We start from the raw sequence: 22,761 nt of genomic DNA on the forward strand, positions 1-22,761 counted from the left end.
TGCTCTCTGGGAGTTTGCTTGCTTCTGTAGTCCCTGGACCAGCTCTATTATTTAGAGAGAGACAGACAGAGTCATAGAATCATAGAATAGTAGGGTTGGAAGGGGCCTACAAGCCCATCGAGTCCAACCCCCTGCTCAATGAGGGAAACCAAGTGAGAGCATCCCTGACAAGTGGCTGTCCAGCCTCGTCTTGAATGCCTCCAGTGTGGGAGAGCCCACCACCTCCCTAGGTCATTGGTGCCATTGTTGTATTGCTCTAACAGTCAGGAGGTTTTTCCTAATGTTCAACCGGAACCTGGCTTCCTGTAAATTGAGCCCATTATTCCGTGTCCTGCACTCTGGGATGATTGAGAAGAGATCCTGGCCTTCCTCTCTGGGACAACCTTTCAAGTACTTGAAGAGCGCTATCCTATCTCCCCTCACTCTTCTCTTCTCAAGGCTAAACATGCCCAGTTCTTTCAGTCTCTCTTCATAGGGCTTTGTTTCCAGTCCGCTGATCGTCTTTGTTGCCCTCCCGTGAACCCTCTCCAACTCATCCGTATCCTTCTTCAAGTGTGATGCCCAGAACTGGACACAGTACTCCAGTTGAGGCCTAACCAGTGCTGAGTAGAGGGGAACTGGTACTTCAAGTATACACACACACACACACACACACACACACACACAAACTTCTGCAAATATTGGGGTTCCACTCAGCTGGCTGATATCTCCCTCCTGTGCATGGGTCACGCTGTTTTGGGTACATAAGAAGTGGCACTCACAGCCTGGACATCAGAGATAGAGGGAAAGATGATGTTTGGAAATTTCAAAAATGGGGGAGAAATGGCAAACATAACTAATTAAAAACAAAACAAAAAGCGTGGTAAAAGGCCACTATATTTCCCCCTGCAAATGGGAAGTTTCAGCTTATGTAATGAGTCAATTAATAATTATGAATGATTAACAATCTGGATTCACTCAGGCTTGTTCTACGGCAGCACTGGAACAAGTTGGCACAATGGGCTGTACCACTCCAGATTGCTGGTGGGGGATGCCGCATATTTGAATCTACCCCTCCACGAAAACACTCCCCCACAAGTTGAAAACAAACATGCTAGGGATGGGCTGGAATGTTTCTTCCCAATGGGCTAGCTGTTTGTTTGATATGGGAAATCATTTTAAAAAATAGCACTCTTCCTACACCTCCTGCCTGTAGTGACACAATCCATTCTACCACCTTAAGCTTCTTCCTTGTTCTGCCGTGTGGGTAGACCAAATCTAACAGAGGGCAAAACAAGAGACTCTGATGCTCTCTGTTTCAAAATGATGTATTTTTATTTTTACTTTTCAGATTTTCTTACAGCTTGATCTTTGCTCATATTTAGCAGGGAGGACACTTAACTAGTACCTAGGCCAGCCCATGTCCAAAGTTAGGTAACCCCAAGTGATGCTCCAGTTTAAGTTACTACACAAATCAGGCCTGGCACAGGAGAGGAAAGGGCAAATGCAGTTATCAGGAGGAGAGGGTGGTTGGCGCACCAACCCTACCAGGAAAAGCTAAAGCTTTTCGGGAAACTAAGTGCCTAGACAGGATAGGAATTTATTATGCATGGCATGGAGAAAGAGGACAAAGCTTCCCCCCCCCCCTCTCATAATACTCAAACTCTGGGTCATGCGACAAAACCGATGGGCAGTAGATTGAAGCTGGACGAGAGAAAGAAAAGGAACTCACTTGTGGAATTCGCCGCTGCAAGCTGTGGGAGTGGGGGTGGCAGTGGCTGATGGCTTTCGAAAGGGGGTTAAGACAAAGCTGTCTTTCTATAGCAGGGGTGATGAACCTCTTTCAGCCCAAGGGCCAAATTCTATTTCAGAGAAGCTCTCAGGGGCCACATTCCAGTGGTGGGCGAGGCTGAAGGGGAAAGGGGCGGGGCCAACATACCATGAACATCAGCATATTTCAGCTTAAACCTCTTACTGCCAGCATGTAAGCCTCAGGGGAGGCATTTCAACCTTTTAGAAGGGAGAGAAAACTATACAAATGTTGGAAAACTATCAAATGACTAGTGGTTTGGGAACGGGGTGTGACTATCTAGGGAAACCCCTGAGGAACAGACAGGGACCCCAGTAGGGCCAGATTTGCCCTGTGGGCTTAATGTTCCGCACCCCTGTTCTACAGCTTCGGCACCCGATACAAAAGGCTGAGCTTCTTCTACTGTGTCAGCCCTGTACACGGTTTCCTTCCTGGGCGTCCTTTCTCCGAGAAATAACAGGAATGTCTGTGGAGCAAACATATCCCCGCCGTTGGGACATTTCTACAGATCCTCCCCGGCGTGGGTTCTCTCATGCTTAATCAGCTGGATGTGATACATAAAGCTTTTCCCGCAGCCTTTGCACTTGTGCGGCTTCTCACCCGTGTGGGTGGTCTTGTGCCGCTTGAAGGATGTGCCGTCATTGAAGCGCTTCCCGCAGTCCGCGCACTGGTAGGGCTTCTCTCCTGTGTGGATCCTCTTATGCCTCCGCAAGGAGGTGCGGTCGCCAAAGCTCTTCCCGCACTCCCCGCATTGGTAGGGCTTCTCTCCCGTGTGGGTCCGCCAGTGGACAACCAGGTTCGCTTGCTGAGTGAATGTCTTCCCACATTCTGAGCACCGGAATGCCTTCCCTCCATCCGCCCGTGCCAAGGCGCACCTTGCCACGGTGCCCCTGCCGCCCTCTGCCCCATGGTCCATCTCGTGCGCCCCGTATGGGAGGCCCGCTTTGAGCTGCCGACGCTCGCGGCGTTCTCTCACGTGGGCGATCCCGTGGCTGAAAAGGTACTGGGGCTTGCTGAAACTCTGGGCGCAGACCGAGCACTGATAGGGCTTTTCCCTCGGGTGCCTCGGCTCGTGTTTCAAGAGCTCCGAGCGATGTAGGAAGCACTTGCCGCAGTCCTCGCACTTGTGGGGCTTCTTGCCCATGTGGGCGATGACATGCCTCTTGATGGCCGTCCGGTCCCGGAAGCAGCGCCCGCAGTCGGCGCACTCGTAGGGCTTCTCTCCCGTGTGGATCCTCTGGTGCCTCTTGAAGGAGGTGCCGTCGCTGAAGCTCTTCCCACACTCCAGGCACCGGAAAGGCTTCTCCCCTGTGTGGGTCCTCTGGTGGCCGTTGAGGTGGGCCTGCTGGCTGAAGCGCTTCCCGCAGGCCGAGCAGGCGAAGGGCTTCTCCCCCGTGTGGGTCCTCTCATGGATCACGAGTTTCGCCTTGGTGGACACGCATTTCCCGCACACCAAGCACAGGTGCAGCTTCTCCCCTGGCAGCTTCGTTGGGCTCGCCACGAGATCGGGTCCCCATCCGAAGGCTTTCACACTACCGAAGTCGCCCTCTTCTCCTTCGGCCTTGAACATGTCCTGCTCGGCCAAGTAATCATCAGGCTCGCCGTATCCGCCCAAGGAATTAATGAACTGGACTTCATTTTTATTTAGGTGACCCCCCAGCAGCCGCTCGGAGCTTTCTTCCAAACCTCCACTCGGTACAGCGATTGGTTCAGGGCTTCCCAACAACATCTCATCTCTAGAGCTTTCTGGCTGATCTGGCCCTTTCCTATACTCACTCTCGTCACCTGCTGGAAGAAGAAGAGAATCATAGAATCATAGAATAGCAGAGTTGGAAGGGCCCTACAAGGCCATCGAGTCCAACCCCCCGATAAATGCAGGAATCTAAATCAGAGCATCCCTGACAAGTGGCTGTCCAGCCTCATCTTGAATGCCTCCAGTGTGGAAAAGCCCACCACCTCCCTGGGTCATTGGTGCCATTGTCGTATTGCTCTAACAGTCAGGAAGTTTTTCCTGACGTTCAGCCAGAATCTGGCTGCCTGTAACTTGAGCCCATTATTCCGTATCCTGCACTCCGGGATGATCGAGAAGAGATCCTGGCCTTCCTCTCTGTGACAACTTTTCAAGTACTTGAAGAGCGCTATCATATCTCCCCTCAGTCTTCTCTTCTCAAGGCTAAACATGCCCAGTTCTTTCAGGCTCTCTTCATAGGGCTTTGTTTCCAGTCCCCTGATCATCTTTGTTGCCCTCCTCTGAACCCTCTCCAGTTTGTCTGCATCCTTCTTCAAGTGTGGTGCCCAGAACTGGACTCAGTACTCCAGATGAGGCCTAACCAGTATTGAGTAGAGGGGAACTAGTAGTTCCCAGGATCTGGAAGCTATGCTTCTATTAATGCAGCCCAAAACTCATCTAGGGATGAGTTTCTCTTAAATGCCACTGATTTCAGTGGGTCTACTCTTAATCATGACTAATGACAGAAGTCTTAAAAATGACTAATGACAATCCTGTTGAGATAGTCAGTAGCCTCTGAAATCGGAGGCTACCAACTATCCAATGCAGGGTGGACAGAGGACAGAGGACATCCTCTCCTCCACAGCTCCTTGCGTTTGTGGCTAGTCACACATTTTCGGGCATCTAGCTGTGGCTTTGGGGAGGGTAGGAAAGGAGCCTGCAAACTGGATAGGAAACTGTGTAAAACGGCTTCCGTGGTCTCCTTCCCCGTTGCCCCTGGGAATGACCCATTTTTGCCCTCTCCGCATGCCATTTACGAACACGGAGATGGCAGCAGCATGGAAAGAACCACGCCAGCTACAAGGGGGAGGGGAGCATGGCTTCTTGGTTCCCAGAAACTGAAAAATCCTATATGGCTGTCTAGACAGTATCTAACAGCCACAGGATTGCTCTCTAAATAGCATTTTTGTAAGCTTCTCTGGGAGCTGGAAGGAGTATACATCAAATCAAAATCAAATAAGAAAGATGATACTCAAACCGTCGCCAGTTGAGCTCTCCTCTTTTTCAGAGTCCCAGACAAACAGGTCTTCCCCTTCTACTTCTTCTTCTTCTTCTTCCAGACAGGAAATGAGCTTGGGTTTGAGAATCAAAAGTCCTGCTTTGGGGGGAACAAAACAACAATTTTACTTCTTGAGATTTTGGAAAATGTCCAGCCCCCACCTTCTCACAGCAGGCTGGTGGTGGCTACCCAATTATTATTATTGATTAAATGCATGTGTCGCTTCCCACTGCAAAAAGCAGGCTCAAAGCAACTTACACACACAAATACAGAAATCCATAATTAATATAAAGAAAAAAACCCAAAACCAATAATCTGTGCAATAATACAAAAAAAAGTAAACACCAGACACAATCTAGAAAGAATACAAAAAGTGTTTTTCCACAATACACAAAATCTCCCTACCCCTTCACGGCCTAGAATTAACACCACAAAAGCAGCCCACAATAAGTGGGCCATAATTAATGGTCAGATACTTGGGAAAATAAGTGCCATCCAAGCTTCCTTGGGGAGAATGTTCCATACATCCTCAATTACCCACTTCCGCCATCCATGCCACCATCAATCACTCCTCTCCTGCTGTCAGTGCAAGGCTGACATTCCAGGCAGTCAGGTTTCAGGAGGAAGCCATTAGCCCAAATAAGCCGGAGACAGATGCAGGGTCAAAGCCTGGCAGAGATCTCAACTCAAGAGCAGCAATCAAGGAATGGAACTCTGAGCTCTGAGGCTCAGGCTTTATAGGGCCTGGTGGACAGGGATTGGCCATGGAGGGTCAGCTGACAGAATGTTAAGGCCGGCCGGTGCTGCACCCTAGAGGGCGGCCTGGAAGCACAGAGCTCAAGTCTGCCAGGCAGGCAAGTGGAACACACAGCACTGTTGGCGTGGGAGGTGAGGAGCAGAGACACACAGAACCCCTCTGCCTAGCTGGCTAAGGACGAGTCTGCAGTGACAAGCAAGCGAGCAAACACCAGAGAGGGAAAGGTTGAGGAGGAAGTCAAGCTCACCTTCAGCAAGTAGCATCTTCGGGAAGCAGACAGACTCCCAGTACCCTGATAGGGCTTCTCGTGACCACCTGCCCAAGGGCCCTCTTTTTAAAAGGCAGCTGGCTTTGGGAGCCTCCATTTAAATTTCACATAATGCCCCAGGGATTGTGCCTTTCTTGGAAGGGTTTTAATTGGGCGAGTTTTTCTTCGGTGAGCTTTAATGGTTTTATTTTATGGTAATGTTTAACATAACATAACTTTGTTATTTGATCTGCATGGTATTGTTGGTAAAAACTGGTAAAACCTTGAACATTAATTTTAATGGAAAGGTGAGATATAAATTTAATATACATTTATTCTTATACATTTCATAAATCTATCATAACAGAGGATGCGTGTCTGGCTGCCTGCCTATCCGTCAGTGCCATAGCGCCAAGACTGTAAAATTTAGACACCTGAACCTTGGAATGCATGCTAAGGGAACGCTACGGGTGTGCACCTTGGGGTTAATTGCGTTTTTTTAAGCGCATTAATACAGTTTAACTAATTTAAATGTGTCCATTTGGTTAAACCCTGCAGTAACATCTTCAGTCACTAGGTAGCGGACTTTCCTAAACAGCACAGAGCTTTGCAGGCCAGCCGTTTCAAGTCAGGGGAAATTAGTAGGCTGAAGGACAGTGATACGCCTTCCCCTTCCCCCTGCTGTGGGGCAGTTCCCGCTAGGAGAATGGAGTGAGCAGACCCCTCCCTCAGGTGGCTACATGGGTGCACCATGGCAGGGGCTGTGCCTAGGGGTGCCATCGGGCATGGCTCCGCCCAGACGGGGTTGGCACAACCCCTAATTAGACAGGTTGGCACAACCTGTCTAATTCTGTCAGCTGTGTTAAGTTTGCTTGAAGGCTTTACAGTATCAAACAAAGGGTTGTTCCAACCTGTGCGAAGCTGGGTCCATTCGCTAGCAAAGCACTGGGGGCATTGTAGGAAATTTAAATGGCAGCTCCCAGCTGTCCCACTGCTTGCTTGCTTGCTTGCTTGCTTTATTTATTAAATTTATTAATCACCCATCTGGCTGGTCACCCAGCCACTCTGGGTGATGTACAACAATAGAACAGCTTTAAAACAATAAAATCCTACATTAAAAACATCATATTTCTAAAAAATACCCTAACCCACCCCAAATGCCTGCCTGAACAACCACATTTTTAATGCGTGGCGGAAGGTCATTAAAGAGGGGACATGGTGGAGTTCCCTAGGGAGGGAGTTCCACAGAGTGGGGGCCACCACAGAGAAGGCCCTCTCCCTCATCCTCACCAATCTAGTTGTCCTGGCTGATGGGACAGAGAGAAGGCCATCCAAGGCTGATCTTGTTGAGTGGCCTCTGCTAATTCAGAGCATCACTGATGCCCACTGCTGCTGCCAGGTAAGTCACCAAGGCCCACCGAAGTTGGAAGGGGCCCTTCAGAGAGCTCTTTGGCACAGGCATCCTCAAGCCTGGAGCTGGCCCTGGGAGGCTGGATGGGTGACAAACCTCCTTCCCCAGTAAGGAGGAACGGCTGAGTACTGCGTCTTGGGTGCAAACCTCCCCACTCAAACATTTTGAGCTGAAGACAAAAGTGCAATAATAAACAGAACCTATAGAAGCCCACTGAAGCTTTTGGGCTGTACGAACAGTCTCCTTACCCAGGGAGATCACATGCTCGTAATTCTCCAGCATCACTTCCCTGTACAGGACTCTTTGACCAGCATCCAGTAGACTCCACTCCCCTTTGGAGAAATACACAGCCACCTCCTCAAAGGTCACCAGCCCCTGGGAAAAGAGAACGCTGTCTTCTCACTAATTACCTCAGGTAACAGTTCTTGTGCTCACACAGTGTAAAGCTGTAGCGGAAATGCGGAAGACCATTGCTGTCTCAAGGAGTTAGTGGTGCACCGGTTCTCTTGCTCATGTCCAGAGTGCCATTTGGGCCTGTTTATTGAGCTGGGTAGCTAATTATGTTGACGCTGCACAGCTCAAGGCTCATAAGCCTTTGGCATAGCCTCAAGGGTAGCTAGTTGTTGTTAGCAGGGTAGCTGAGATGAGAGTTCTGTTCTGGGCTGGCTGCCTGCCAGTCGTAGAGGCTGGTTTTCTTTAGTATGAAACACTCTTGAAGTCACTGGACTCTGTTCAGAATGGGAGGGATCAATGGGGTAGTATATGATTCCCTGGGACCCTCCCAAGGGGCAGAACCTCAGCTCAGGCCAAGCAAAGCATTGGGGGCAGACAGGTGCTGTGCAACCAGAGGCTGTTATGGGGTCACATTTGCCGCTGATCATATCTTGATAAGATAAGATGCCAGGGTTCCCACTGGCAAAGAGGGGATAAGAACATAAGAAGAGCCCTGCTGGATCAGACCAAGGGTCCATCTAATCCAGCATTCTGGTCACACAGTGGCTGACCAGCTGTCGACCAGGTACCCACAAGCAGGGCATGCGCGCAACAGCACCCTCCCGCCCATGTTCCCCAGCCACTGGTGTACAGAGGCTCACAGCCTCTGGTACTGGAGGTAGCACAGAGCCATCAGGACTAGTAGCCGTTGATAGCCTTCTCCTCCAGGAATTTGTCCAACCCCCTTTTAAAGCCATCCAGATCGGTGGCCATCAATACATCCTGTGGTAACGAAAGCCATAGTTTGACTCTGCGCTGTGTGAAGAAGTCCGTCCTTTGATCTGTCCTGCATCTCCCACCAGTCAGCTTCATGGGAGGACCCCTTTGGGTTCTAGGATTATGACAGAGGGAGAAAAATGTCTCCCTATTCACATTCTTCACACCACACATAATTTTGTACGCCTCCATCATGTCTCCCCTTACCCTCCTTTTCTCCAAGCTAAACAATCTCAGCTGTTGTCACCGTCCCTCATAGGGGAGATGCTCCAGCCCCTTGGATCATTTTAGTTGCCCTTTTCTGCGATTTTTCCAGCTCCACAATATCTTTTTTTAGGTGTGGTGACCAGAACTGTACACAGTATTGCACGTGTGGTCGCACCGTAGATTTGTATAGGGATGTATGCTTATGACCTTGTTTTTAATGTACTGTCTTGCTTTCTTAGCCTATTCCTGCTAAATAAACTTCTTTTGGCCTTCACCCACTGGCATGCTTATTATCTCTGAATATCCTAAAAAGAGCCAATGCCTTTGGCAAAACGTTTGACAAATCAAAAGCAAGGGTGCTGAACTAGAACGGGGTGGGGGGCTGATGGGATGTCACACCCCGCCCTTTCGCCTGTCTCTGTCCTGAGAGACAGATGAAGTTCCCTGCCTCCCTCAGCATGGAGAAAGGGTCTTGCCCAGCACTGAAGGGAGGGACCGTCCTTCCCAGTGCCGGCCAAGTCCCTGACTTAATGTGGCATACACAATCTGCATGAGGGCATCGTGTGCTGCATGAAGGCACTCAGCCAGCACTGGGAAATGCAGCCACACACACACACACACACACACCGGCCCACTTGCATCCCAGTGAGATCGGAGATAACATCTCATCTAACCTTTTAAAAAAAAAATTGGGAAAAGCAGGGGATTGAACCTGGAACCTTCTGCATGCAAAGCAGGGACTCTAACCCTGAGCTATAGAAGAGTTGGAGGCTGGGCTTTCTAGACCATCTAGTCCAATCCACTGCTCAGTGCAAGAAATCCAGAGCTAGAACTTCCCCAAAGATGGCCGCCCGGCCTCTGTTTGAAGACCACCAGCAAGGGGGAGTCCAACACCCCTATTGGTAACCGTGTCCACTCTCCGACAGCTCTTACCATCAAGAAGTGTACTCTAATGTCAAACCAAAACCTCCCCTCCTGTAACTTCAGCCCATTAGACCTAGTCCTGCCCTCTGGGGCAACAGGGAACACTTTGTATTTGCCCTCTTTCAGGCCCTTTGAAGAGGGCTGCTATCATGTTCCCCCTCAGGCTTCTCTTCTCCAGGCTAAACCTACCCAGTTCCTTAACCTTCCCTTACAAGACTTATTTTTCGTACCACTGGCCATGTATGCTGCCCACAGAGATGTGAAGGTCTGGAAAAAAAACCCAGAAGAATTTGAAGAATGTTTTTTTCCCAGGTGTTTTTGAAAAATTTGTGTGTGGGGGTGGAGAACACTTTTCCCTTATTTTTTCTGGGTTGCGGGGGAGGTGTTTGCTTGCTTACAGTCTTTTCCCCCAAGCTTTCACATTTCTAGTTGCCCCTCTCTGAACCCGTTCCAATTTAGGTATATTCATCTTAAAATGTGGTACCCAGAACTGGACAGAAAACTCCAGATGAGGTCCGACTATTGTAGAATAAATTGGAACTATTACTTCTCATGACATGGAAACTTATGGTTCTATTCACACAGCCTATAGTTCAGTTTAGCTCAAATGATGGTTTGGTATGATGTCTGAACCAGAGAGACAGACATTACCACTCAAATTAGCTCTTCTCTGTGCCCTCCTACCTGACCAGGAGCTGTTCCCATTCCTGTAACCTGTGCCAACGACTCCATCCCGCTGCCTGCGAGGAAGACAAAAGTGGAGGGAAAATGTCATGAAAATGGCTACCACTTATACAAACTTCCTGTTTCACCAACGAAGACTCTTCTGGCACCTTTAAGGCTAACGAATGTATCTGGGCACAATAAATTCCTTTAAGTCCCTGTCAAACACAGGTGAACACCACCTGCCTGTTCAGCTTGCTAGTTTGAACATTGATCAAATAACACCTCTACTGCACCAGCTGCACTGGTTTCCAGTGCGTTTCTGAGCCCAATTTAAAGTGCTGGTTCTTACCTTTAAAGGCTTAAATGATTTTGGACCAAATTACTTGAAGGACCGCCTTCACCCGTATCAGCCTGCCTGCACTTTAAGATCAGAAAGAGAGGCCCTTCCCATTTGCCCACCTGTGAGAGCAGGCAGGTGGGTGACCACACATGAGAGGGCCTTCTCTGCAGCGGCCCCACACCTCTGGAATAAGTTGCCATCGGGGGTCTGCCATGCTCCGTCATTGCAGGCTTTTAAGAAGGCCCTGAAAACATATTATTTTACTCTGGCTTTCTTCTAATATGGTTGTTGTTGCTGCTGTTTTTATTGTTGGTTTTATTTATTTATTTTCCGTTCTATGTCGCCCAATACCCAAAGCTCTCTGGGTGGTTCACAAAAAGTATTTTTTATTTTTAGTTTTTATTGCCGTTTTTACTGTGTTTTTATCGTTCATAATATTGAATTGGTTTTATGTGTTTTATCGCTTTATGCCACCTTAAGAGGGCTTCTGCCCTGAAAGGTGGCCAAGAAATATTTTAAATAAAACAAATAAATACATAAATGTAAGAAGAGCCCTGCTGCATAAGACCAAAGACTTGTCTTTAAGTCCGTTTTCTTGGATCTCATAGCAACGAGCTTCCAGGAAGACCAGAAGTGCTATGCCTAGAAGGGCCTCCCTCTCTCTCCCTACCGAACAAGTTCCCTCCTTATTGGACGTGGCTGTCCAGGAGGCTGTTTCCTCCAAACATGCCTCTTACAAAGCCTCTCCAAGAGTTTGGCCTGATTTCCTCCATGCTTGGTCTCCAGTCAGACCTCACTTTTGTTATTTCTCTTCAGTGCCCTGTTGCCTTGAGGTAATAAATAAATAAATACAACAACAACAACAACACAGCCCAACATCTCAGCCAAAAGCAGAGAGAAAAAATGTGGTTTCCAAAACCTGTTCAAAAGCCAATGAAGATGGAGCCAAATGTATATACCTTGGGAGGTTGTTCCACAAACATGGGGCCACCACCAAAAAGGATATCTCTAGTGCCTGCCCATCTAACTGATCTGGATGGTGGGCTTGCGAGCAGGACCTCTGAGGCCAATTTGATAGCCCAGGATGGTTCATGTAGACTTGCATTTAAAGGTCAAACCGAAGAATTTAAACTCAATCCACAAATGTACCGGCAGCCAATGGAACTAGTACCATATTGGATTAATATTTTTCAAAGGTCCAGCCCAAAATATCGCTACAGTGCTTTTATCATCATCGCAATTTGTGGGAGGCTAGAGGCAGGCAGACGTCCTCAGAAAGATCCCGTGACTGATAATAGCAACCCACAAAAAAAAATCATTGAGTGAACGTGGCCAAAGTGAGCATGCATTAGGTATTTCAGGAAATACTTTAAATCAGGAGTGGGGAACCTCAGGCCCAGGGGCCAAGTCTGGCCCTCCTGGGGTCCCAATCTGATTCTACAGGATTCCCCAGATGGCAACGCCCCCTTCCTCAGGCCCCACCCCATTTCCCCTAATGGAGAAATTGTTGGTGATCTCCTGGTTTTTGCTTAGTTTTCCCCCATTTTGAAAGGTTGAAATGCTTCTCCTAAGGCTTACATTCCTAGCAGTAAGAGCTTTAAGCTACAATATGCTGGTTTGGGGGCCACCTTGGCCTCTGGCCCCACCCCCTTTTGCTTTTGCCTCCACCCACTACTGGAGTGCAGCCCCTGAGAGCTTTTCCAAAATGAAATTTGGCCCTTGGGCTGAAAGAGATTCAACACCCCTGCTTCAAATCATCGCTCAAGGAATCAGGGCCGGCCCTACCATTAGGCAGAGTGAGGCGGCTGCCTCAGGCAGCAGATTTTGAGTGACATGAAAAGGCCGCAAATTGTTAATGATGTAATTTATTATTATTTCATTTTTACTCCCTGGGAGAGGCACTTATGGGATTTTCTGCCTCAGGTGCTAAAATAACTTGGCCAGACTTGGGTACTAAACTCCTCAACTTGGGGAGAGGGACACCACTTGCTATTCTGCCCCAGGTGGTAAAATGTCTTGGGCCGGCCCTGCAAGGAATCCTTACCCAGTGAGGGGGTATCTCTGTCGTCCTCTTGTTTGATATCCCTTGAAAGCTGCTTCTGCCAAGTCCCCGATGGAGCCCTCTCCATCTCGGGGAAGTCAACAGTTTCCTCCTTCAGTCCCACTGGAACCTGGACTCCATGCAAAGAAAAAGGCGACATGTTTGCCATGGAGAAGGTCCCAGATTCAATCCCCGGCATCTCCAAATTGAACTGGGAAGGATCCCTGTCCGAGACCCCGGAAAGCTGCCTCCAATGAGACAATGTTAAGCTAGACAAAACTGTGGTCTGACTCAGTATAAGACAGCTTCCTACATCCACAGGAATCGTGTAATAATATCATTATTATTTTAAAACAAAACAAATGACCATCACTAGAACATCCAGTTTATAAATGTATAGACTGAAAAATTAAATATAAACAGATTTTAAAATGTGAAACATTTCAGTATAAAACTCAGCTTCAGTCTCAAATAAGGTTATGCTAGAACACCACTTATAAGCAGAGCCAGAACCAATCAGGAACAGGCCAAACCTGTTATTTTATTAATATTATTATTAATAATAAGTATTTATTAATATTATTTTAATACGCCCTGCTCTTCCCTTCTACAAAAAACACAAAGGAGCTAAATGGTGAACATTTAGCAGCAGCTCAGGCAGCATATGGAAGCCAAGGAATCTAGCTGCTCCGATGATATTAAGGCAAAGGCAATCGAGACCTGCAACAAAATGTTGCAGTGCAGACTGTTCCTATCTTATTTCCAGCCAGCCAGCCATGCCCTCCTCTATAATATTCCATTTCATTCCTACTCTTGCCTGGTCCTGCCTCTGCAACACTCAGTAAGCATTCTGCGCCCACTGAGCATGCTCAATACTCACCGGGCTCTTTTTTGCGTTCCCCCCACGCACCTCAGGATTCTTTGTCCTGAGGATTTTTTCTTTTAGTTCTGCAAACTTTGGGGCTCCCCCAAGCCTGCTGATACCCTCTTGTGAGTGGGTGGTGCCATTTTGGCTATATAAGGATTGGCACTCACCGCTGGAACATAGGAAATAGAGGGAATGATGTACTGATAATAGTCAGCATCTATATTCCTAATCCTTTAGAACAAGGGTGGGGAACCCGTGGCCCTCCAGGTGCTGTTGGACGCCAACTGGGATCAGCCTCAGCCAACATGGCCCATGATCGGGGATGATAGGAACTGCAGCCCAACGACATCAGTTCCCCACCCCCGCCTTAGAACTCCTTGTCATTAAACGCTCTTACCTTCTCTTCTCGTCCCTTGTCCCACCGCTGCCTCAGCAGGAAATCCTCTGCCAGAGCCACTGCTTGGGAGCAAGTCCCTGGCCCAATTGCCCTGACCCAGCTCTGCATTTCCGGGGGCAGGACAGTCAGGAACTCCTCCAGGGTCACCAGCTCCAAGATCTGCTCCTTCGTGTGCTTCTCGGGCTTCAGCCACCAAGAGCAACGGGCCCAGAGTTGGCTGCAAACCTCTCGGGGCCACTTGGCTTGGCGGTAACAAAATGGCCAGAAACGTTGGCCCCGTAACTCCGAGCTACTGTTGGCCTCACTCAGGAGTTCCTCTTCAGTTTCCTCCCCGAAGCCTCTCACATGCTCAGTTTGAAGGAAGCAAGGGCCTTTCTCCACAGTCCTCCTCAATCGATAGCCCCCCGGTACCTGTTCCTCCATTTTAATTCTTGGCTCCAGCTCAGCGGGCAAGCGGAGACGTGGACTCGGTGCATCTCCTTGCTTGGTGGCCATTTTGTTTGTCAGGCTAAGCAGGGCAGCTCAAATCGATGCTACCATTTAGCCTTCCGTCACCATTTTAGAGGGACGTCTCCAAATGCCACAGCTTCCAGAGCAAAGACAATTTACACTAGGTCAAACTTGTCTTGATTTTCAAGGCTACCTTCCCCCTGAGGGAAGGAACGAACACCACAAAAAGCCAGAGAGATTCTAGAAACCAGGGAGAGGGGAGGGAAGAAGCACCAATGCCAATAACCCAGAAGTGAAAATGCAAATATGGTTGCTTGTTATTGTAATATAACTTTTTATTATTTTATTATTCCTTATTAATAATCACAGGGTTGAGAGCCTTGTGATACAGTCCTTAACCCCTTCTCCACACTGCTCCTTATCTAGGGATGCTGGAGAAATTCGAGACGGATTAAAATGAGCTCGGATTTCTAAGAATCTGACCTGCAGAATCCGCTGCGGAGCGACCCCCTCAGGTCCTGCGGAGTACATGGACTTTGGATGATTTTTTAACTTTCCTGAAATTTACGCATATAAATCCGTAGAAAAATACATAAGTTTCTGCTGAGGAAACATAGAACGGAATAGGGGACAATACAAAATGTTACATACTGGGGTAAATTATGGAAATACTTACGCAAATACTTACGTAAATATTTACATAATTATTTCTGTATTTTTCCGCATAACAAAAAAAAATATTCGCATCTGTCTGCGGGTGGATGACGGAACGAAAGGCACCTGACAATCCGCAAAACACAGATGGAGTGGATTTTACACAGTCCGTACATCCCTATCCTTATCCCAAGACAGGCCTCTGGTCCATCTAGCTCAGTATTTTCTACACCAGCCTTCCCTAACCTTGTGCCCTCCAGACGTGTTGGACTACAACTCCCAGAATCCCCCAACCAACTTGGATGGCACCAAGTCAGGAGTCCACAGTGACTGGCAGCAGCTCTTTCCCATCCCTACCTGGAGATGCTGAGGATTGAACCTGGGATCTTCTGCATGGAAAACATGTGCTCTACCATTAAGCTCTTCCTTCACTTAAAAATAAATAAAAGATTCCAGTGCTCATGGTTCTGAACAAAGAGCTGAATTAAATAGGAATGTAGGAAGCTCCAGAGTCGGTCTATTGGTCCATCTGGCTCAGTATTGTTTACACCGACCAGCAGCAGCTGTCTAGGGTTTCAGCCACGATTCTTTCCCAGCCCTACCTGAAGATGTAGGGGAATCGAACCTGGGACCTTCTGAGTGCAAAGCACCCCACTCTACCATGGAGCTTTGGCCTTCCCAGGCAACCTACATAAACTCCCCTCCGTTAGCCAGGGTGGGGTGGGGAATGGTGGCTCACCTTACAGGTTCTGGTGGCCTGTCCCATTCAAAATACTCAGGTCCATTGAGAAAACATCTGCAGGTCATTCTGGACCATTAATGACCCCTTTGCCTGACAAAAGGTGTGGCCAGGCCCTGGGCAGCCTTAATAATACACTAAGGCTGGGTCTTGGGGGAGGAAATCCTGTTGGAGGAGGGAGGACGTCCTTCCCAGGCAAGATGGGGGCAGAATTGGGCTGCTGCATTTCCAGGTGGCCCCATGGAGGGCATTTCAGCAAAGGGTGATGGGTTGCTCATGATGAAGAAATGTAGAAGGCAAGAAGAGCTGGATCAGGCCAAAGGCCCATCTAGTCTAGTTCCCACAGTGGCCAACCAGACGCCCCTGGGAAGCCAACAAGCAGGGCAGGAGGGCAATCGCCCTCTCCCACTGTTCGTCCCCAGCACACCGCCTCTGCTACTGGAAGTTGTATGTAGCCATCAGGACTAGTAGCCTTGGATCGCCTTCTCCTCCAGGAATTTGTCCAATCCCCTTTGAAAGCGGTCCAAGTTGGTGGCCATCGCTACATCCTGTGGTAGCGAATCCCTGATGTGTTGGACTACAGATGTGTCGGGCTACAACTCCCAGCGTTCCCCAGCACTGAGGGGTGCTGGGAGTTGTAGTCCAAACACATCTGCAGGGCCCCAGGCTGGGGAAGGCAACGAGTGGGTGTAGAAGCCTGATCCCTTGTTTAATTCTTATTTTCCTCTCTACCCCACATTTAAATGTTTACTGAAAGCCCAGTTCATCATCAGCACCATCGCTGCCTTTTCTGTCTCCCTGGCCCTCCTCCCTTTGAGCTTTTCATTTCCCCCACACCGATCCCAGCTGTCCTTTGCACAAAAACACGCTTTGAACTCACCAGAAGATCCTGCACAAAGGCGCTGACACACAAACCCAGCGCCCTCCCAGCCTCTGGCTGCAGGCACAGCTGGGGGAAAATTAACAACCCGCCTCCACATGGTGGGCAGGATAGGAAGTGATGCCCTCCGGTAGTCATTTCCTCCCTTCCCTCCCAGACATCCCAAGCTGTTCTAGGGAATCAGGACTCTGTCCCTTTAACCCTGAGGAAGACCACATCAAAGTCAAAGCCCTGCTTGCTGGATCGTTCCTTCCTTTATTTGCTTAAAATACTTCTGAGCTATCCAGGGGAAAATGTGCATAGAAGCATGCATCTTTAAGAAAAGTACGCAAAAAACCTGCATTTCAGCAATGTAAAGTATTGGGGGAGGGGGGAAAGCATACATTTAAAAACATGCACAAAGATGCGTACGTGAATGCGAACATTAGAGAAACGTACACAAAAATGTAAGAATTTCTGCACAGATCCTCTCAATCCCCCAAATGGAGAAAACCCAGCTCATGTGGAAATGGGGCAGAATGAGTTTGACCTCAAAAACGCAACCATCTTGGCAGGACCGAGACTGACAGATCCGTCTGTTCCTACAATCCAGGTGGATTCTGGGCAACGTACAAAGGCATCAGTAAAATAATTCACCCCTATACGTGCTCAATACAACCAATGAAACATCAGCAAAAATTAAAATGAAACAAGAGGCAGATGAACCTGCAAAAAGTAAAAGATGGCCATGTAAGGCATTTGAAACGAGATGTTCCAAGAACTTGGATGTTCACTAAGGGCACCATCCTATGCATGCTTAGACAGAGGGAAGGCCTACAACTCCCAGTGTTCCCCAGCTAGGCCTATTCTCTGTCTAAACATGGATAGGAATGCGCCTTAAAAGTGGATTCCTATGCGTGTTTAGACCAAAAAAAGGCCTACAACGCTCAGCTGGGAGTTGTAGGACTTTTTTCTGTCTAAACACACATAGGATTGTGCCTTAAAACATTTAGCAATTACCTAGCTGGTGCGACATTATCATGTGTTGATTTGTTGGTGTTCAGTCGTTTCCGACTCTTCGTGACCCCATGGACCATAATGTTGTGAATAGTTTTTGAATTTTTTAAAAAATTGTTTTTAAGTAATCCCAGAGCCGGCAGAGGCAGTGTCTAACATTTAAATGTCTCTGCAAATAAAAAGGCCTTAACCTGGCCATTAAAAGATTGTCAAGTTGGCTCCTCATGTACTTCTTTTGTATTGGGAGGGTGTTCCAAATTGATGGTGCCACCACACAAAAGGCCATGAAACTTTGTAGTTTCCTCCTCAGCCTTCTCCTAGCTGGTGGGCTTCCCTACCTATCATTCAGTGGTCTGAAGATCTTACTGCTCTTGCTGCATTTGAATGTATACCCTACAGTCAATTTCATATGGATGCTTTTTTAGATATATGGATTGCTTATATTAATGTATATATTTATAACGGAAGTGTAGAATCATTTTTTTTTCACTTTCTTTTCCTTCCTTTTCTTTTTCCTTGTATTATTGGTGTTGTGAAATGTTATTGCAAATGGATGCACTGTTTTGCCATATTTTGTTGTTGTTTTCCCCCTTTTTTGTTTCTCTTGCAATTAAATTTTTGGCTGCAATTGTATTCATGCTTACTTAGGAGTAAAATTTACTCAGTAAACCCTATTTCACTGCTTTCAGTGGGACTGCTAAGTAAACATGTACTGGATTAAGCTGTGTGGATTAACACCTATGGCAGCCTTTCCCAATGTGGTCTCCAGTTGTTTTGTACTATGAGTCCCATCATGCCTGCCCAGTGGCCATGCTGACTGGGGCTGATGACGGTTGTAGTCCAAATAATTTAGAGGTCACCACATTGGAGAAGCCTGGCCTATGGGAACAGGAAATACTTTCATAGGTACCAAACCTCCTATCCCCACACTCCGGCCCCACCAAAACTAGAGCTCATGCATTCACTCCTTCACTAATGCAGGGGAGATTGCTAGTTCTCATGAGGCAGTAAACTTAATTTCAGGCTGTACTACTGCAGACTGCTGTTGGGCAGGCCTGCCATCAAGACACGGCTCATTCTGGCAATAGCGAGGGACCCAGTGATGATGCTCTCCCTTCCAAGCACCCTCTGCACTGGGTAGCAGGTCTGGGATGCTCACCCTTCATATTTCCCCTCCAGGGCATTGTGGGCAATTTAAATGGCGGCTCCTAGCTGGGTGGCACGGATTGCTGCTGCCACTGCCAGCTAAGTCCGCTAAGCCAAGGGTGGGGAATCTCTGGCCCAGGTGCCAAATCTGGCCCTCCTGGAGTCCAACTCCAGCCTTCCAGGGCTCCCCAGATGGCCACGCCCCCTTTTCCCCAACCACCAATTGTTGGGTGGCTTCCCTGTTTTTGTTCAGTTCCTTCCCCCCATTGTAAAAGGCTGAACTGCCTCTCTGAAGGCCGAGTTACTGGCAGGAAGAGTTTGAAGCGAAAACATGCTGGTATTTGGCTCCACCCCTTTTGCTTCAGCCCCGCCCACCACTGGAATGCCATCCCTCCAGAGCTTCTCCCAAACTGAATTCAACTCTGAGGCGGAAAGAGGTTCCCCACCCCAGCACTAAACCCAGCAGCATAAAAGGGGATCCATCAGGGGGCATTTTTCTGAGGACCTCTTCAAGCCCCCATGGAGACTCGCTTGACTCAGTGCTCCTTTCTATGAAAATAATTCCCAATCAGGGCTGTAGGGGTAAATTCTGAAGTGCAGGCGCTCATCATGACAGTCTCCCTCGCATACAGGCAGGCAGGCATTGTCCAAAAACTGCAGGCCTCTATGTTGATCCATAAAACCCAGTTATAGCTGTTTTCATCTCCACCAGGAGCAGGTTTCTTGTGAAGCTAATGAGTTTTAACTGCCCATTCAAAACCAAGCCACCCCCAAAATACTTTGCATTACAACAGGGATAGCTCACAACAATATATGGTTGCAAGGAAAATTCAATTTGCACCCCTCTGCTTATCTACTGGAGGATTCCAGCTAAGCTCAGAGGAAACAGGGAAGCCTGAGGGGGTGAGAGATGACAGCCATACCTGGTTTGCACATCAAGGTGACAATTCCTGGGTAAGAGCGGAGGCATGCTTGTTGTTTCTCCTTTTAATGAATGACCCAAGAACATCTCATTCCTAGGTTGTTTCATGATGTGTGAACCTGGAAACTCCGGGTTGTTTATGGGTTAAACATCCCAGAGTCAACCCATGGTTTATTGTTGGGTTGTTTACCTCATAGACAATCCAGGAATTGCTGAGTTAATTAAAAGCGGGAATGGCTCACATACTCCCCTTGTCCCCACATTTCCTAGGTTAAACAACCCAGGAATTGCCACCGTGATGTGCGAACCAGCTTGTCATGCTAAGTCACGGTGGATTAATCAACCCATGGGGCTCTGCGGTGTACACCAGCTTCCATTTTGAATATGCAAGCGGTGGCAGGTGCACACCGTGGCTTGTCGTGTTGTGAGAACATGGGCTGTGTGGGTTGTGTGAGGGTTGTTTAACGGGCCCAAAGACTCTTAACCAACTCCTGAGAAGACTCTCAAATGCCTCTCGGCAGCCCCTTATATTGGTTCCGCCCAGAACCACCGACGTCCCTAGTTGCTCCTGCTCCTCATCTTTCTCAACATTGCTACCACAGGCTTGCTTGACAGGCAGAGAGCAAGGAGACCATGGCAATTACCGCTCTCCTTCTCACCCCCTTTGTTGCCAGCACCAGAGCGAGAGGCAGGGGAACAAGCAGGTTGCCATGGTGAAGAGGAGCACGTCCAGGGGGCCCTTGTCCGTGGGCCCCCGCTGGGGTGCGGGCCCTCAGCAGGCACCCAGTCATGCCTAGCACCCTTGGCCCTCGCTATATCTTTGTTTTAAAATCCACAAACTTCTAGTTTTAGAATCATAGAATCATCACAGAATAGTGGGGTTGGAAGAGGCCTACAAGACCATCGCGTGCAACCCCCTGCTCAATGCAGGAATCCAAGTCAGAGCATCCCTGACAAATGGCTGTCCAGCCTCGTCTTGAAGGCCTCCAGTGTGGGACCGCCCACCACCTCCCTGGCTCATGGGTTCCATTGTCGTGTTGCTCTGACAGTCAGGAAGTTTTTCCGAATGTTCAGCCGGAATCTGGCTTCCTGTAACTTGAGCCCATTATTCCGTGTAAGCTCAGCCGCCTTAGACATAAAAAGGGGTTGAATACATTAAGGGCGCAATCCTATCTGGATGCCCATCAGCCTCCGAACCCGGATGCTGACAGGTGACCTATGCAGGGCGGGAGGAGTGCGGAGGTGAGCTTCGCCTCTGTGCTCCCCCAGCTCTGTGTTTTAGCTTGTCGGGTGTTGTCAATGAGGAGAGAAAGAGGCTGGGGAATAAGGCATGAGCCGGCCACCCCAGTCTACTCCCCTCCCCTGGGAACATCCCCTTTCAGTCCTCGCTAAGGTTGCTTTTGCTACCTTGGAGAGGCAGCCAGCACGGTTCTCTCTGCAGTGGCTGCGAGGGAGAGGCGGAGGGGAGCTCGGACTCCTGGGCCTAAGGCCGGAGCGCTGTCCCCGACCTCCGATCCAGGAATCCAAACTATCCTACACCCCCCCCAGTCTCTGTCTAGGGGCCATAGGATTTCTCTCTAAAGGGTGCAAGTTTCATGGTGGCAATGGGATTGGATGGTAGGATAACCCTACAGTGGAAGGCGATCCCCCATGACATAGGGCAAGAGAAAGAGGTCAGGGTGATGTGGTTAATGTGGCAGGCTGGGGAAACTTAGATAAGTGAAGCCCCCCTAAAAAAAAAGTGTGTGGGGGGGAAGAGAAATACTTTCCCATTTTTTCCAAGGACAAAAAAGTCGGGGGGCGGGAGATGGTTTACATTTTCCCCCGGTTTTTAAGTTGGTTCCCCAACCACCACCATTTTTCTCCTGGGCCTTCACATCTCTATACCTCAGTTCAAATCCCAACTGAGCCATAAAAAAATCTCATTTTGTCTCAGCTTTACCTACCTCATAGGATTGTTGTGAGGATGAAAGTGAGAGGTGACAGAAAAATCATGCCCTGACCCTCCTTGTAAGATGGGCAGGATAAAAATATAATAAAGACCTTGCTCTTTCATTTACTCACCAAGGTGCTCAGAAGGCAGTGCCAGAAGCCATTACCTCAAATTATGCCATCTTAAGAGTAGTGGGTGGCCGCTGTACTAATCCCACCGGCCCCTTTTGGATTCTAGAAGCATTTGTAGATTTCCAGCTCTGTAAAATTAAATGCTTCATAACCGAATCCAAGACTAGCTAGCCCATGGCACAGCTAATGTGATCAGCAGGGTTCATTCTTTTTTCTCTCTCTAATAAAACTAGAACTTGAGCTATCACAATGGATTGACATAGACGTAGCTTAGTATCATTTAGGGCAGACAAAAGAACACACATGTTGTTCCTGCATGTTATTCACTGCCATATGATAATGCTGACAGCTGCTAGATTAGATGGATTTTTGGAAGAATTAGAGACCTATCCTTAAAAGTGGCCTAAAAATAATTTTAAATACATGAAAATAAATACATGAAATATTTCATCGAGCAGAGATCTGTTGCTGGCTATCTGTATAATACTATTCCTTATTTAACTTTTATTCCATGCTTTTCTTTAGAAAATAAATTCAAAGTGGCTTACAGCACTCCTCCCCACGCTTCCCACAAAATACAACTTTAAAAGTTCAAGGAACTGGGAGCTTCTGCAGGCAAAGTAGGGGCTCTACCGCTGAGGTACAGTCCCTACCCTAAAGGTACAGTCCTTTTCTGCCTGCTCGCATGGACTCCTCTGGGATTCAGATCTTGTCCTTCTTGCAGTGTAAGGAAGAATCATGGCAGAAAACGTTTTTTCTATCACCTGCTACCTTTTCTTTTAAAACTGGAGGTGCCAGAGGTTTAATTGGGACCTTCTGCATGCATTTTATGATGTTTTGTGATGAGGTTTGCTTGATGGTTAGGTTTGTTTTTAATTTAGGTGTGTGTGTGTGTGTGTGTGTGTGTGTGTGTGAGAGAGAGAGAGAGAGAGAGAGAGAGAGAGCACGCCACCTTGAGTTGGAATTTTACTACAGGAAGAATAGAATCTAGAATACATCCAATACATCGAACCACCTGGAACAAAAATCCTAGTTATGTTCATTAC

At 48.2% G+C, this 22,761-nt stretch overlaps 1 protein-coding gene across 5 annotated transcripts; it reads right to left on the reverse strand.

Moving 5' to 3' along the window:
• Positions 1 to 891: 891 nt before the first annotated feature.
• On the reverse strand, positions 892 to 16,887 carry LOC146356016 (uncharacterized). Of its 5 annotated transcripts, none has more exons than XM_084831446.1 (7): positions 16,588 to 16,887; positions 13,865 to 14,450; positions 12,603 to 12,729; positions 10,237 to 10,292; positions 7,461 to 7,587; positions 4,777 to 4,896; positions 892 to 3,577 (listed from the first exon to the last, which is right to left on the reverse strand). In XM_084831446.1, exons 2-7 carry the CDS (start codon positions 14,357 to 14,359, stop codon positions 2,292 to 2,294), a joined length of 2,211 nt encoding a protein of 736 aa, XP_084687572.1. In that variant the 5' UTR covers positions 14,360 to 14,450; positions 16,588 to 16,887; the 3' UTR covers positions 892 to 2,291. The 5 variants fall into 5 exon arrangements, with proteins under 5 accessions (XP_084687572.1, XP_084687571.1, XP_084687568.1 ...); XM_084831445.1 differs by having other exon boundaries at positions 13,865 to 14,514; XM_084831442.1 differs by having other exon boundaries at positions 13,865 to 14,554.
• Positions 16,888 to 22,761: the final 5,874 nt, after the last annotated feature.

The sequence above is a fragment of the Heloderma suspectum genome, chromosome 2, assembly GCF_057233095.1.
Source record: "Heloderma suspectum isolate Gila_16-S chromosome 2, 16-S_ref, whole genome shotgun sequence".
In the NCBI taxonomy this organism is placed as follows: domain Eukaryota; kingdom Metazoa; phylum Chordata; class Lepidosauria; order Squamata; family Helodermatidae; genus Heloderma; species Heloderma suspectum.